The sequence below is a fragment of the Dermochelys coriacea genome, chromosome 3, assembly GCF_009764565.3.
Source record: "Dermochelys coriacea isolate rDerCor1 chromosome 3, rDerCor1.pri.v4, whole genome shotgun sequence".
NCBI lineage: Eukaryota > Metazoa > Chordata > Testudines > Dermochelyidae > Dermochelys > Dermochelys coriacea.
The window spans coordinates 105,700,527-105,715,981 of NC_050070.1; the positions used below are offsets into that span (position 1 = coordinate 105,700,527).

Below are 15,455 nucleotides of genomic sequence, written 5' to 3' on the forward strand. Positions count from 1 at the left end.
CATTGCTTTTTAAAGGGATGGTTTGAAGGGTGGGGAGGGCAGGAATACAACCCTGGCATATAGCTCTGGATCTGCTAATAATAAGCAGCTCTTACTGACTTAAACAAGAGCTACACTTGCTTGTATCAAGGGATAAACTTGTTTTTAGAAGTACCTGTTCTTTATGCCCTTAATGTCTACAGAAGAACGAATGAAGATACTGTGATGTACATGACCAATGTTTATCTCTAGTCAAACTTGGTCTGCAGTTCAACACAAATTATTATGGACTTGTGACAGGTGCTTACTGATCTGTTGGCTCACGGAAGCATTCCCAGCCATGTAACTGAACTCCTTTATTGGCATCAGAAAAAACATCTGGATGGTCCTCTGATTCTTTACAGTAGGAGGACACTTCACACTGTTGTTTCAATGGTGTAGGCAAAAAGAACAAGTACTTCTAAAAACAAAGAATTGTTCAGAGTGGTTGAAGAAGGTACCACCAAGAGAAATTAAATGAAACTAAGCAAATAAAATGTTAACAATGTCTAGACATTTTCTCTTAACAGTGAGCTCACACTGTAGGATAATATTCCATGAAAGTATGTCATAGCTTTACTCTTTAAAAGAGAACAGTGCACTGGAGAACTCATTGCAGAGAACAGTCATGCATTGGCTGTGATAAGGATTCTAAAAGATTTATTAGGTCTTTTCAGCCTCTTATTTGCTCCTTTTAAATCTATATAGGAATACACTGCACTCCTCTTATAATAGAATTTTTTTTATTCTGTTGTCTTATTATCATTTGTTACATTTATTCAGGCTCCTTTTGTATTGTGCTTTTATATTTCATAAGCATATTTAAACTTAAAATTAAAAAATGAAGTAAACGTCTCGTTATGACTGTAGTAAGGTCAGGAGTCATTTTCATCTGCCACACACCCTTGCCAGTCACATCTAGAGAAGTGGCAACAGTATAACGTCAAAATCGTTGGGGGGCGGGGTGGGTGAAGGCAGGATGTTCATTTTATGTTACTCTTGAAAGTAAAAATTACTGTTGCAACTAGAAAAGGAGTACTTGTGGCACCTTAGAGACTAACAAATTTATTTGAGCATAAGCTTTTGTGAGCTACAGCTCATTTCATCGGATGCATTCAGTGGAAAATACAGTGGGGAGATGATTTATATACACAGAGAACATGAAACAATGGGTGTTATCATACACACTGTAAGGAGAGTGATCACTTAAGATGAGCTATTACCAGCGGGGGGAGGGGGGGGACATTTTGTAGTGATAATCAAGGTGGGCCATTTCCAGCAGTTGACAAGAATGTCTGAGGAACAGTGGCGGTTGGGGGGGATAACATGGGGAAATAGTTTTACTTTGTGTAATGACCCATCCACTCCCAGTCTCTATTCAAGCCTAAATTAATTGCAACTAGCTTTGCCCAGTTTTCTGGGAAGTACACTTTAGAGACTCATGCTGATAATTTTATGGCTATACTGTACTTTAAGAGGCAGCAATAGTTCCATGGAGCAGCACTTCTCCTGGCATTTTAGTACGTAACAATGTATTAATAAAGGGGAGGGAAATATTTCATACACCATGCTCAAATGTCAACTCTATTATGCGATTGCACTTTACACACTTGCAGAGATTTGGCCTTTTCTATCTCCAACGTCTATGATCCAATTAGAGTCTGAATCTATACACTTTACTCAAGGATCTCAGATGTATCACAGGAGGTTTGATTGACTAAGGATTGCATGAACAGGCTTTTACTGACTCATCTTTATGATTATTAGAGTAGTGCCTGGAGACCCCAACCAAGATCAAGGTCCCTTTATGCTAGGTGGTACAGTGCACACACATAGTAAGAAGTTTACAATCTAAACAAAGGGATGGGGTGAAGGAAACAGAGGCATAAAGAGGCAAGCAACTTCCCCAAGATCATACAACAGGCTAGTGGCAAAGCAGGAATAGAACCTAGGTCTCCACTGCACATTATACTGTCCCCATACTTCCATCATCTTCGCAGCTCATGCAGAGAGCAGTGGCAGAAGTAGATGGGATATATTCTCTTCAGAACACATACCGGCAAGTCCCAGTAGCCTTAGTGTAAGTTATGCATATATAGCAAGAGGACACTTGGAACCTGGGGGACATTCTTCATCTGATTATAACAATTAGAGCTGGTCAAACAATGGCAGATTTATCTGTGAATAACTAGTTAATTTCTGAAAATCCCACACTTTGTAATATTCTTCACAAGTTACCTGACCAGCTCTCTCAGTGAGCAGGCAAATTAAACTGTGGGTCTACAGTATTTTTAGATCCATCTTTGAAACACACTGAGCTAAACCCAGACAAGTACCCCTTTTTCAGAAGTATGGGGCATTCTTTTCTGAAGCACTTGGACAGTATCTATATTTTATGCTTTAAGATGTATCCTAAAGTGTCCACAAATTGGTTTTAAGATTTAGGCTGGGATTTGCAAAGGGGCCTAATGGAGTCTGGAGTTGGGCACCCAATTGCCTTAACCCTCTCTGGAAATCCCAGTCTAAAATGTTATCCATCTTCATCTCTCAGACTCACAGTTCAACACACAGAGGTTCAGTGGCTTTTACAACTGGGAGCTGATTTCTCCCAGAAGCGATTCTTCAGACCTCCATTTCTCTTCTCTGGGCTCCATCCCACCTTAACCAGACCACTTAGTTAGGCAAGTAATCGGCCTGTACCCATGACACCTAGCAGCAGCAACGGTAATGTTTTGTGGGGATATGACCTGAGTCATCAGCTTTACTCGCCAGAGCAACAGTGTTATTAGTGCTTTCAGTCAGTCAGCATCTCTTGGTCCTAACCCCCTGCAGAAGCACAGGTTTCAAAGTAGCAGCCATGTTAGTCTGTATCCACAAAAAGAACAGGAGTTCTTGTGGTACCTTAGAGACTAGCAAATTTATTTGAGCATAACCTGTCTCAACATGAGTCCCATCGATACTGGGGAAATGGGAAAGGGTTGGGGGTATGGTTGCCAACCCTCCAGGATTGGCCTGGAGTCTCCAGGAATTAAAGATTACGTGATCATATCTCCAGGAATACATCCAACCAAAATTAGCAACCCTAGATGGGGAATGGTTTATGGTAGCCCTTCTCAGTCCAGAAAATGAACAAAAATAATAATACTTCAGGATAGCTCTTTCTGCCATAGACCCTGTAATCAGATCTGTTATTTTACCATAGCCAGTCTTGGCATGACTCCACAGAGTACTGGTAGTGATTCAGCCCCTGCCCCCTTTTTCCATCTGCTGCAGAAAAGACCATGTTCCAATACTAAAATATAGCAATGTAAACAAATGCTGCATAATCACAGGTGGAGAGTGCAGCATTTCAAATGTCTGAAACTTTGCATCAGTAAAATAAAACCATGAAGTAGAGAGAATTGAACGGTGAGCAGGGTAATTGTTTACTTCCATGCCATGCTGCCTCACTTTGAGAACTGGTAGCAATTACAACTCGGCTGTTTTACTGCTACTATAAATAGCCAATATTGTGGGAAGTATGTATTTTTATTCTGAGAAAAACATTAAGTCAACTGCTAGGAATTAAGAACATTAGATTTAGCTCTTAAGAGCATCAGTTCTTTGGATTTCAAGGGCAGAAAGCGAGAGCTGGTGTGTCATTAAGTGTCAGAATTCCAGGAAAGCTTAAACTCAGATATAAATCACTTTATTGGCCAACTTTCTGGATAAGCTCTAGTGTCGGTAGTATGCCAAAGAAGGAATCACTGGAATTCAGTGTCTCCTAAGGTAAACAAAATACTATCAGAAAAGCTGCCCAGGAATTTAGATCAGTACTGATTTTCTTCAGTCTGATGTCCTTGTAAAGACTTGCACTGTGCAATCATAGCAAACTATGCAAGGTATAGAGGAAATGTTGTTATACATCTTCCAAGCAAATTCAGTTTCACCACATGACTATACTGCGTCTTTGAAGATTTGCTCCTTTATGCCAAATATCCCCAAGTAAAGTACATTCCAGTACTGCTTTTAAGCCACAGAGTTGACAACAAGTTTCCAGCCAAAATCTGTAAAAGCTACAAGACCACTGCTACTAGACCAACTCAGTTTTACTTTTCTAGCCGTTAGTGAACTCAACTTGCTTTATTCATTAGTTGCCATTATGGGGAATTCCTTCCCTGACCCTCACTCAGTACTGGTATGTCTGATTAGATTAGCTTGCACTGGAAGTATCATTATTTAATTAACATGTTAAACTTACTATTGCAGAATATTATTGAGCCATACAATTTACTAGGGTTAAAAGGAGGATTAGACATCCAAGAACAAGAATACTATTTGCTATTACATCAAAAGTTTCAAAAATAAGCAGCTAAAGCCAGGAAAAAATTCCAGAGCATACACTCATAAGATTACAATGAGATACTTGCATAGAATATCAGGGTTGGAAGGGACCTCAGGAGATCATCTAGTCCAACCCCCTGCTCAAAGCAGGACCAGTCCCCCAATTTTTGCCACAGAACCCTAAATGGCCCCCTCAAGAATTGAACTTACAACCCTGGGTTTAGCAGACCAATGTTCAAACTACTGAGCTATCCCTCCCCCCAAGTGCAAAATACACATCAGTCACATTGTTTAGTCTGGAGACTTTTTAAAATAAATGACTCTATATAATTTGAATCCCTGAATTAGTCACTATATAATTTATTTCCATATTTTCCATCAATTTTTCTGCAACATTGGGTATAAAGAAGCTATCTAGATATTACATTTCCTATGTAAATAACATTACCATCCACCAAAAAAAGTTAATGTAAGTTAAACGTAGTCAGAAAACCTTGCAAGGCAGAGAAGAAATAGGAACACAGGCATTTGCCTTACCGCATTAGGCCAGTGGTCCAGATAGCCTGACTCTGAAAGCAGTCAGTACCAATTCTTTCAAAGGAAGATACAAGAAACCCCATCTCTAAGTGTATGCGCAGTGTGCCCAGCCATTTGATAGCATCGTCATCAGCCAGGTGAAGAGCCAGTAACCCGCTGTTGAAGTCAGTCAGCGGGCACTTGTCAAGGATATGCAACATAGTCTAAAGCGGACCACATCTACATTGCAGGTCATTAGAGAAACCCCATTTGAAGAAACCCCCATTGTGGACCATAATGAGAAAACTTGTCCTCAGGGAAGTTTCTTCCTAACCCCCTTCAGTTTCTTTTTGGCTTGTGCCCTGTAGCATAAGGACCTTTAAGATTTCTCATCATCTCAATCCAAGGACAGTACATAGTACTTTTCTTTAGAGTATAAAGTATTTTTATAAAAGCATTTTTGAAAGACCTTCCCCCCCAGTAATAACAAAACTGAATTGCTTTCAGCACATCTACCCAACTTATTTTGCTAATCAAGTAAACATTTAGCCCTACTCTGAAGTGATTTTAAAATACAAATATAAGGAACTGTCCCATCAATGTAAAGGAAACTGCATGAGGCAATGCACATTTCCTGGGCTACTAATAATGGGCCTGATTGTGCAAGCACTCTGCACTCAGAACTCACCTCGACTTTGAGAAACTTTCATGCATGGAGGGCATACGGGAGTAGGCCTGATACCCTAGATTATTGAATTTTATCTGTTTTTCTTTGTATGCTCTTTGTTTACATTTTGCTCTTCATTCGGCTAGACTGTGAGGCATTTGTTATTATGCAGCTTGTGTAATAATAAGTGACTTTGTAAAGAGCTTCACAGCAAACCATCAATCCTAATTTTTAGTCTTCTAAAATAAATAGGTAAGCAAGACTAAATGAGTCATTTACATGAGCTTCTGCTAGATATACGCCAAGGCTAGTCTACTCGCTTATGGCCTGATTTTCAGACATGTGCTGAGCACTCATATATCCCATTAAAGTCAACAGGATCTCCAGGTGCTGAGATCTAGCCATTATAATATAATGCACAATTATTTCATTTTCTACAAATTTCCTTTTTAGTTTAAAAAGGAACATTTGGAACACCTTATGCTGGTATACTGCATTTTTGGTTTATATATTCATATTTCTCCATCTTATTGTTTGTTAATTTTACTCCTATTTGTATATGCCTTCACCTTTTAATTCATGAAGTACTTCTGCACTGCTTGGCAATTAAGCTGCATGAAGAGAACTTGCTGTAATTCAACTACAGTAATGCAACACTGCTTTAATCTAGTTTGAATGTGGTTTTTCTTGACAACCTGAATCCATAATTTCAGCTGCTCACTCCCAGGTATTAGTTCAAATACACATCACAGTATGTCTGTTTTGCAGGAGGTCAGACTAGATTATAATAATGTCCCTTCTGACTTTAAAATCTGCTTGGGGGGAGGGGGGATGTGAGGAAAATCGTAACCTCAATATTACTTACTGTTCCCAAATACTCATTTTACAGGCTGATTTGGCACTCATTACTCAGCTTCTGTTAAAATAAAAAGGAACTTAGCCTGAATAGGGAGGAATGCTGAAGCAGACCAGTTAACTGCTGCTTGAGTGCTCCAGGTATATGCAATTAAAACTCACTTGTTGGGTATAGACAATGCTAGCGTCCCATCACTTACCAACTTCAGTGGAATGCTGGGCAAAGATGGCCGAACAAGACTGAGTAAAAGGGCTATTGTACATGTAGTGCTAATGATTGGTGTTTACTTCCGACACTGGATGCTATTTAACATTCCTCCAGGTTCTCAATGGAGGTTGATAAGCAAAAGTGCAGAAGTGAAACTACATCAGAGATCACCTAAAATTCAAACTATTCTAAAAGGCCGAGACAAAGAATTAAGAAAAAGAAACAGTGTTACCCTAAATAAAATCTCCTGCTTGAAATTACAATTGATTTGTATGTATTATCTGTGAGGAGTATTGCTTCCCAAAATGATTAGAGGCCTGATCTTCCAAATCTCTACTCAGACAATCAGGCAAAAATCCTCAAAGGTATTCAGTTATTAACTTTCATTGCGAGTTAGGAACCTAAATACCTTTGAGGATCTGGCTCTTAGTCCTTACTGACACAGGTGACTTCTTCCTTATTCACATAACTGGCCTGTTGACTCCAATAGGTTGTTTTCTGTGCAGTCCTCTCAGATTGCACCATTTTTCATACATTATCTATTTTAAAGAGACTCTCTCAAAATTAAAAATCATGATGTAAGCTAATTTCTTTACATATATTATATACATAAACATACAAGTTTCTTAACCTACATTATATAACCAAACTAAGGAAACACAACTAGATGGAGCTGCTATAAGGTGGGTGCATAAATGGTTGGAAAACACTTCCCTGAGAGCACTTATATCAGTGGTTCACAGTCAAACTGGACGGGCATATCGAATGGGTTTCTGCAGGGATCAGTTGTGAGTCTGGTTCTGTTCAATATCTTCATCAATGATTTAGATAATGGCATAGAGAGTACACTCAAAGTTTGCAGACGATATCAAGGTGGAAGGGGATGCAAGTGCTTTGGAGGATAGGATTAAAATTCAAAACAATCTGCACAAACTGGAGAAATGGTCTGAAGTAAATAGAGTGAAATTCAATAAGGACAAATTCAAAGTACTCCACTTAGGAAGGAACAATCAATTGAACACATGCAAAATGGGAAATGACTGCCTAGGAAGGAGTACTACGGAAAGGGATCTGGAGGTCAGAATGGATCACAAACTAAATATGAGTCCTTAGAGACTAACAAATTTATTAGAGCATAAGCTTTCGTGAGCTACAGCTCACTTCATCGGATGCATTTGGTGGAAAAAACAGAGGAGAGATTTATATACACACACACAGAGAACATGAAACAATGGGTTTATCATACACACTGTAAGGAGAGTGATCACTTAAGATAAGCCATCACCAACAGCAGGGGGGGGAAGGAGGAAAACCTTTCATGGTGACAAGCAGGTAGGCTAATTCCAGCAGTTAACAAGAATATCAGAGGAACAGTGGGGGGTGGGGTGGGAGGGAGAAATACCATGGGGAAATAGTTTTACTTTGTGTAATGACTCATCCATTCCCAGTCTCTATTCAAGCCTAAGTTAATTGTATCCAGTTTGCAAATTAATTCCAATTCAGCAGTTTCTCGTTGGAGTCTGTTTTTGAAGCTTTTTTGTTGAAGTATAGCCACTCTTAGGTCTGTGATCGAGTGACCAGAGAGATTGAAGTGTTCTCCAACTGGTTTTTGAATGTTATAATTCTTGACGTCTGATTTGTGTCCATTCATTCTTTTACGTAGAGACTGTCCAGTTTGGCCAATGTACATGGCAGAGGGGCATTGCTGGCACATGATGGCATATATCACATTGGTAGATGCACAGGTGAACGAGCCTCTGATGGTGTGGCTGATGTGATTAGGCCCTATGATGGTATCCCCTGAATAGATATGTGGACAGAGTTGGCAACGGGCTTTGTTGCAAGGATAGGTTCCTGGGTTAGTGGTTCTGTTGTGTGGTGTGTGGTTGCTGGTGAGTATTTGCTTCAGATTGGGGGGCTGTCTGTAAGCAAGGACTGGTCTGTCTCCCAAGATCTGAGAGAGCGATGGCTCGTCCTTCAGGATAGGTTGTAGATCCTTGATGATGCGTTGGAGGGGTTTTAGTTGGGGGCTGAAGGTGATGGCTAGTGGCGTTCTGTTGTTTTCTTTGTTGGGCCTGTCCTGTAGTAGGTGACTTCTGGGTACTCTTCTGGCTCTGTCAATCTGTTTCTTCACTTCAGCAGGTGGGTACTGTAGTTGTAGGAATGCATGATAGAGATCTTGTAGGTGTTTGTCTCTGTCTGAGGGGTTGGAGCAAATGCGGTTATATCGTAGCGCTTGGCTGTAGACAATGGATCGAGTGGTATGATCTGGATGAAAGCTAGAGGCATGTAGGTAGGAATAGCGGTCAGTAGGTTTCCGATATAGGGTGGTGTTTATGTGACCATCGCTTATTAGCACCGTAGTGTCCAGGAAGTGGATCTCTTGTGTGGACTGGTCCAGGCTGAGGTTGATGGTGGGATGGAAATTGTTGAAATCATGGTGGAATTCCTCAAGAGCTTCTTTTCCATGGGTCCAGATGATGAAGATGTCATCAATGTAGCGCAAGTAGAGTAGGGGCATTAGGGGACGAGAGCTGAGGAAGCGTTGTTCTAAGTCAGCCATAAAAATGTTGGCAAATGAAGAAAACATTTGTATTTGTCTAGGGCCAAATCCTAGCCCCACTGAAATCAATAACAAAACTCCTGTTGACTTCAGTGAAATCAGGATTTGACCAACTAGAATTAATAAAAAATCTTTTACACTAAACCTAAATTTCATGCCTGAATTATTCAATAGCTTCCTTTTGTTACTTCTTCATTTTAATTCTGACAGAATTTTAGGCTCATTCAGTAATTGCAATGAATTAAGCTTCATTAATTATTGACTAGTTAGATAATGCTAACAGTGTACAAGGCAAACACATTGCTGCCCTTTATTGTTGCAAAGATAATCTTTCAAGACAAAGAGTTGACATCTTCTCTTCCTGTCCCCAGACAGAATGCTCCTGTGCCCTTGCTGGTTTTGCCAAAGGGTAGCAGAGTGAAATTAATAAAGTCAGTCAGTTTCCTGGCTGCTATTCTAACCCATGCAGAGGTCAATAAAGTTGTCAATAATCATGTCAATGTCATGCTAATTGGAAAAGCTTTAAGAGCAGCAAGCTGCAGCTGGAATTCTTCAGGAAGAAAGGAAGTCTCATAGTAATAGGGCTAGATAAGGACAAGAAAGGGAAAGACACCTCCCTTTGCAGTAACCCAGAGGCCCTGAAGGAGGCATACAATGGCAGAAACATTTCCTTCCCTTGGCAGAAGCTAGGAGATTTCCAGTGAGAAAAGTAAAAGCCCCAAGAGCCTTCCCAAAAGCTAGTGATTGTTGCAGCTTCAAATTATCAGACACCTTGCATCCAGAGGCTGATACACAAGATGGTGTACTCCAGAAAAGTTCAGACACATCATTCCATGGGGTTGGGGGGGATGGGCATCTGAGCAGAGCATTACCCAGGGCCTCACTTATAGGGAATTCTGATGCTAAACTCAATATAATCTGAATTTGAAAACCTAATGTAGGCACATGAGGCTGAAGGGAAAGTGAATTTATCATTCTATAATCATAAGTACTGGAATCTATTGATAGTCCTACAAGGGAATATGCTGAGAAATTGAGTGGCAACTCCAAGGTTTTACCCACTCCAGTGTAGCAGGGTGTTTTGGTCCCTTTATCAGCACATGGAGACAAAAGAGGTCTATGTGGAACCTTTTTGCCTCCCTACTGCCATTTGACACTGCCACTGACATTGACCAACTGCCCTGGTCTCTGAGTTCCCATCAAGACCAGGTTCCACAGAATGGAGTTGAGGCCACACAAGTTACTGCAGACCCCGCCACAACCCACCAAAACCTGTGTGGCGGGGCTTGCAAAGAAACGGTGTGTGTGCATGTGCATGTACATGTATGTGTAAGGAGCATGCAGTGGAAGTGGCACACCATCCAGCCAGGATATGCAGTTATCTTATCTCTATTTGCAGAAGCAGAGGCGATTATTGATACCTGCTGTTACTGCATTGGTTTTTAAAACAGAAGAAAAAAGTTATTGTAAATATTTTAGCTAATGTGTTCCAAACACATACAGACGTGGTCAAAACTTAGTTCCAAATTCTCTCGCAGTCAGACTGCTCCCTCCTTTTGTAAAATAAGAGGAAAAGAACATTTAATATGATCATTCTGATTCTATAAAGTCTTTACAACTCTGATAGCCATTGCTATTCCCCCCTTATTTATCTTACTTATTTGACCACAAGAAGCTCTCGAGGGCCTTGTATATGCAAATTTTTTTTGCTAGTGGAGCCAGACTGATTGTAGCAGATAGTTTACTGTACACATTGCCAGCAAGTCATAGTTTCAAATTTGCTACTGTGACTGTATGTAAATCATGGTAGAACACAGAGTTCACGGACTTTCTTGGCAACTGTTTTACTCTATACACGTAGTTCTGTTTAATTCCATCTGTCATGAATATTTTATGCAATTGCTATATAATGTATACACTTCCAAGCATACAAATATAAAGACTATCCCAAATTTTGGGTCAGCACAAAGGAATTGTTGAAATATTCACACTGGACCTAATTTTCAAAAGTTCTGAGCTCCAACTTTAGAAAATGGGAACTGCAAGAACTCGGCACCTTTGAAAATCAGGCCCAGTGTGACCTGGTACAGTAGCAGGGAAAACAGTCAGAACACACTATATGGATATTTTAAATTGGTGGTTCCCAAATTGTGCTCTGTAAACAACCAGTGCTGCAAAGAGCACTACTTGGTGGTTCGTGGAGCGCTTAATATTATTAGTTCCTCCTTCTTTTCCCCCAAATCACATTAAAGGAAACTATTGTATGTTAGCTAATTTTTTTTCCATGTAAACAATGTAGTTGCCTGAGGGATATTATTTAAGGACCAATGGAAGAGATGGTGGTCCAAGAGATAATCTCTCTGTCAAGACATGGAACCAACCACAAGCTGTTTTAAACTATACTGCCACGTGATAGCTCAAAAAAAAAAAAGAATAAAAACACCAAGAAAGTAAAGCTTTGTAAAATTTAAAATACTACTTAAGGCCCTGATCATATAGTTACATCAAGTGAACCCTTATTCCCATCCAGAGCCCTGTTGACTTCACCCCAGCGGAATATGCAAAACTCAGGCAGGCTCTCACCTAATACAAAATCAATTACTAGAGGAGAAAATTTGGGGTCACTGACAAAGGAGAGGAGCCGCTAACTAGCTAATGTGGCAGAGAGTGAGACAGTGACACACTTTCCACTCCAGTGTCCCAACTACCAGGAAGTGTGAGAAAGGTATTTCCTCAAACTGTCAGGAATCATAGAAAACATCTGATAGGAAAAACTGGGCTTGATCCTGTGAGGAAAGGGAAGAGATGGCATTGTACTACATAGCAACCTGCCACCAGATCAGGAGTGGCCAGGGATGAGGGATGGTCTAGGAAATGGAACCTCAAACACAGTGTGTAACCCCAATCTGAGTGGATGCACCTACCCCAATCAATCACATGTGGGGAGTCTGTCTGTTGCCTACTCTGTGGTAAGGTTTGTATAGCAGGTCATCCCAATAAAATGCCATTGAATTGAGTTGACTCCACTGAAGAAAATGTGAAATGAGTGCTGGAGGCAGTAAGTGACACATTACACCAGTTGGATGAAACTTATGTCCGACATGGACCGCATGTGGCATGTTAGCTAAAAACTGCGGCCAGCCCCAGCACTGGGGTGACACAGCCCCTCTCTGGTCCGGACTGCACCCCACAAACAGGTAATCAAGCAGGCGACAGCAACACCTCACCACTGCCTAGCCCTTTGAGAGAGCGGTGGCTCCCCGGGGGAGCTGTACACTGGGGCGCCCACAGGAGGCAGAGAACTAGGGCCACGCTCTGGCTGAGGGGCGAGAGCGGCGGCTCCCCGAGCGGGCTGCTGCCCCGGGGAGCGAGAGCGAGAGAAGGGGGAAGCGAGCGGGGCAGGGGCAGGAAGCAGAGCGAGAGGCGATGGGGCAGAGGCCGGCGCTGCCGCCGCTCACCTGCGTTGTAGAAGCGGTCCAGCACCGTGGTCTCCCCGAAGTCCAGCTTGGCGAAGTGCAAGGTCTCCAGGGAGGCCCCGACCGCCTCGCACGCCTCCCGCAGGCTCTGCAGGGCCCCGCTCTCCGCCGCCACCAGGAGCCCCTGGCTCTCCTCGTTGATCACGTAGGTCACCGTGGTCCTCCTGGTGCAGCCGCCCTTGGCGCGGGCTCCAGTCCCCGCCGAGGGGCAGGCAGCGCTGCTGTCCTTGTTCCAGTAGGTGCCGGCTGGCGGCGAGGCCGGGGCGGGGAGGAGGCTCCGGGCGCCCCCGTCCGCCCTCCGGCTGACCCCGCCGAGCCCTTCCTGGTGCAGGCAGCCGCCGCCCGGCGGGCTGGGCACCGAGAAGCTGATCCCCTCGCTGCTGTCGCTCATCCCTGCGGAGCCCCGCGCCGCGTCCCCGGCTCTGCTGGTGCCGCTCGCCGGAGCTAAGCAGATGCCATGCTGCGCCGCCCGCCGGGCTCTCCCTGCCCCTCGCCGCCGGAGGCTCCTGCAGCCCGCAGCTGGGCGGGGAAAGCGGAGACGGTCCCCGCTTAGCAGCTGCCGAGGTCTCGCTGAGCCGGGAGGGCAGCGCAGTCCCGCCGGGTGCCTGCCAGGGGCACCATTGCGCGCCCCTTCCCCCGCGCGCTGGGCTGGGCTGGGCTGGGCTGGCTTCACCGGCAGGGAAGCGAGCACCTGGCGAGCGGCTCTGCTGGCAGCCGGGCACGGGGCACAGCCCCTCCCCGCAGTCACCGCACTTCTTCCCCCGCTCCTCCCGGGCAGACGCTGCTCCTTCGCCTCGCACCGCCCGCGCGGCTCCCTCCGGCGGACTGGCTGCCCTGCCGCTGGGCCGGGCGCTCGGATCAGCTCCTCCTACCGCGGCGGCGCCCAAGCCACTTGTGGGATTGCTGCTGCTGCTGCCGCTACTACCGTGTATCGCCGCTTGAGCCAGCAGCGACCGCACCGGAGGCAGCCCAGAGCTGCCCGGCTCTTCCCTCATTCCCTCCCCTTGCCCAGGACTATGAAGAGCCGCATTCCTGCGCCCAGCGCTCAGAGCCGCGCCAAACATTTTTTAGGCAGCGTTCGGTACGCAACGTCGCAGGCTCTTTCTTGGGCTCGTACCAGCGCTCGATTCGCTTTCTTGCCTGCACAGCGCCCTCTGCTGCTCCATGCTGTGCTTGGTCCTTCGGGGGTGTCTGCGGGCAGTGCTCCTCAACAGATCTTGGCTGGGCTGCCTTTGATTTTTTTTTTTTTAAATAATTTCAGGGGATGCTAGCTATGTGTATTTTTACATGTATCAGTGTAAGCTGTAGGAAATCTATGGGGGGGGGGGATGTCAGCCAATAATTATTTAACACTAGTATACGGTGAGATTCAAAAAGTAAAAGCTTGTAACTAGGGCCCTACCAACTTCACAGCCAGGAAAAACGCATCACAGCCTGTGAAAGCTGGTCCCCCTCTGTGAAATTTGATCTTTTGTGTGCTTTTACCCTATACAGTACAGATTTCATGGTGGAGACCAGCATTTTTTAAGCTGGGAGTCCTGACCCAAAAGGGAGTTGTAGGTGGATCGCAAGGTTATTTTAGAGGGGGTTGCGGTATTGCCACCCTTACTTCTGTGCTACCGTCAGAGCTGGGCTGCTGGAGAGTGGCAACTATTGACCAGACACCAAGCTCTGAAGGCAGAGCCCTACCACCAGCAGCACAGACGTAACAGTGGTAATACCATACCATGCCATCCTTACTGCTGCCTTCAGAGCTGGGCAGCTGTAAAATGGCAGCTGCTGACTGAGGACCCAGCTCTACAGCAGCACAGAAGTAGAGGTGGCAATATCATACCACGCCATCCTTACTTCTGTGCTGCTGCTGGCTCTGCCTTCAGAACTGGGCTCCCTGCCAGCAGCCACTTTTCTCCAGCTGCCCATCTCTGAAGGCAGTGCCACTGCCAGCAGCAGTGCAGAAGTAAGGATAGCAGTACCACAACCACCACCCCCGCCACACACACAATAACCTTGTGACTACCCCCCCCCCCCCGAATTCCTTTTTGGGTCAGGATTCCTATAATTACAAACACCTTGAAATTTCAGATTTAAAGAGCTGAAATCATGAAATTTACAATTTTTAAAATCCTATGACCATGAAATTGACCAAAGTAGACTGTGAATTTGGTAGGGCCATATTTATAACCATGAAAATACAGATTGTATATTTTTATGTGACATTGACAAAGAAATTCATGTTCTCAAGCAATATTTTTCTTATGTTGCCTATCTGTAAATTTTGGTCAGTATGGAAGAAAGTTTTTTTGAGGGGGTGTTTATGTACAGTGAAATCAACATTTACTGATAAATATCTAACCCTTCCAGGTCTAAATCTGTCCAAATATCTCACGTCACACAACACATGTATCATCTGGTAACACAGCTCATTTCAGCTTTGGAAAAAGGGAAAAGCTAATGAACATCAGCCTTTTCTAGCTGCCATCTTTGAATTGACTCACTGTCTCCCAGGACAGACATTTCCCTCCCTTTCATATATACTTTTGTATTTATCTTAATCCTTTTCTTGTAAACTATCAGAAATGTTTTAGAATCAGAATTATGAAAACAAGCTTTAAAATATATTAATCTTTTAAAAGACTTGCTTAAAGAGGCAGATAGATCTAGGCCTCACAGGTTTGATGGTTAAAAAATGTTCTACAAGAAGGTAATAGAAATACAGCTTCAATAAAAGAAAAACTCTTTGAGAAATGCATGTTTATTTGGAGATATGCATTTCCCTACTGTGTTTACAACCTCTAAACATTGAAGCATAGAGAGTCTGGTGCAAGAGAA

General features: G+C 43.5%; 1 protein-coding gene across 4 annotated transcripts in view; it reads right to left on the reverse strand.

Annotated features, from left to right (window-relative positions):
* Positions 1–13,023, reverse strand: part of MAP3K5 (mitogen-activated protein kinase kinase kinase 5) — a 166,887-nt gene extending 153,864 nt beyond the window's left edge. For all 4 annotated transcript variants that reach the window (XR_006279992.1, XM_038395956.2, XM_043511057.1 and 1 more), the window contains exon 1: positions 12,609–13,023. Coding sequence is in view for 3 of the 4 variants with exons in the window: in XM_038395956.2 (XP_038251884.1) it covers positions 12,609–13,017 (409 nt within the window). In the remaining variant the exon portion in view is untranslated. The remainder of the gene's footprint in view (positions 1–12,608) is intronic.
* Positions 13,024–15,455: the final 2,432 nt, after the last annotated feature.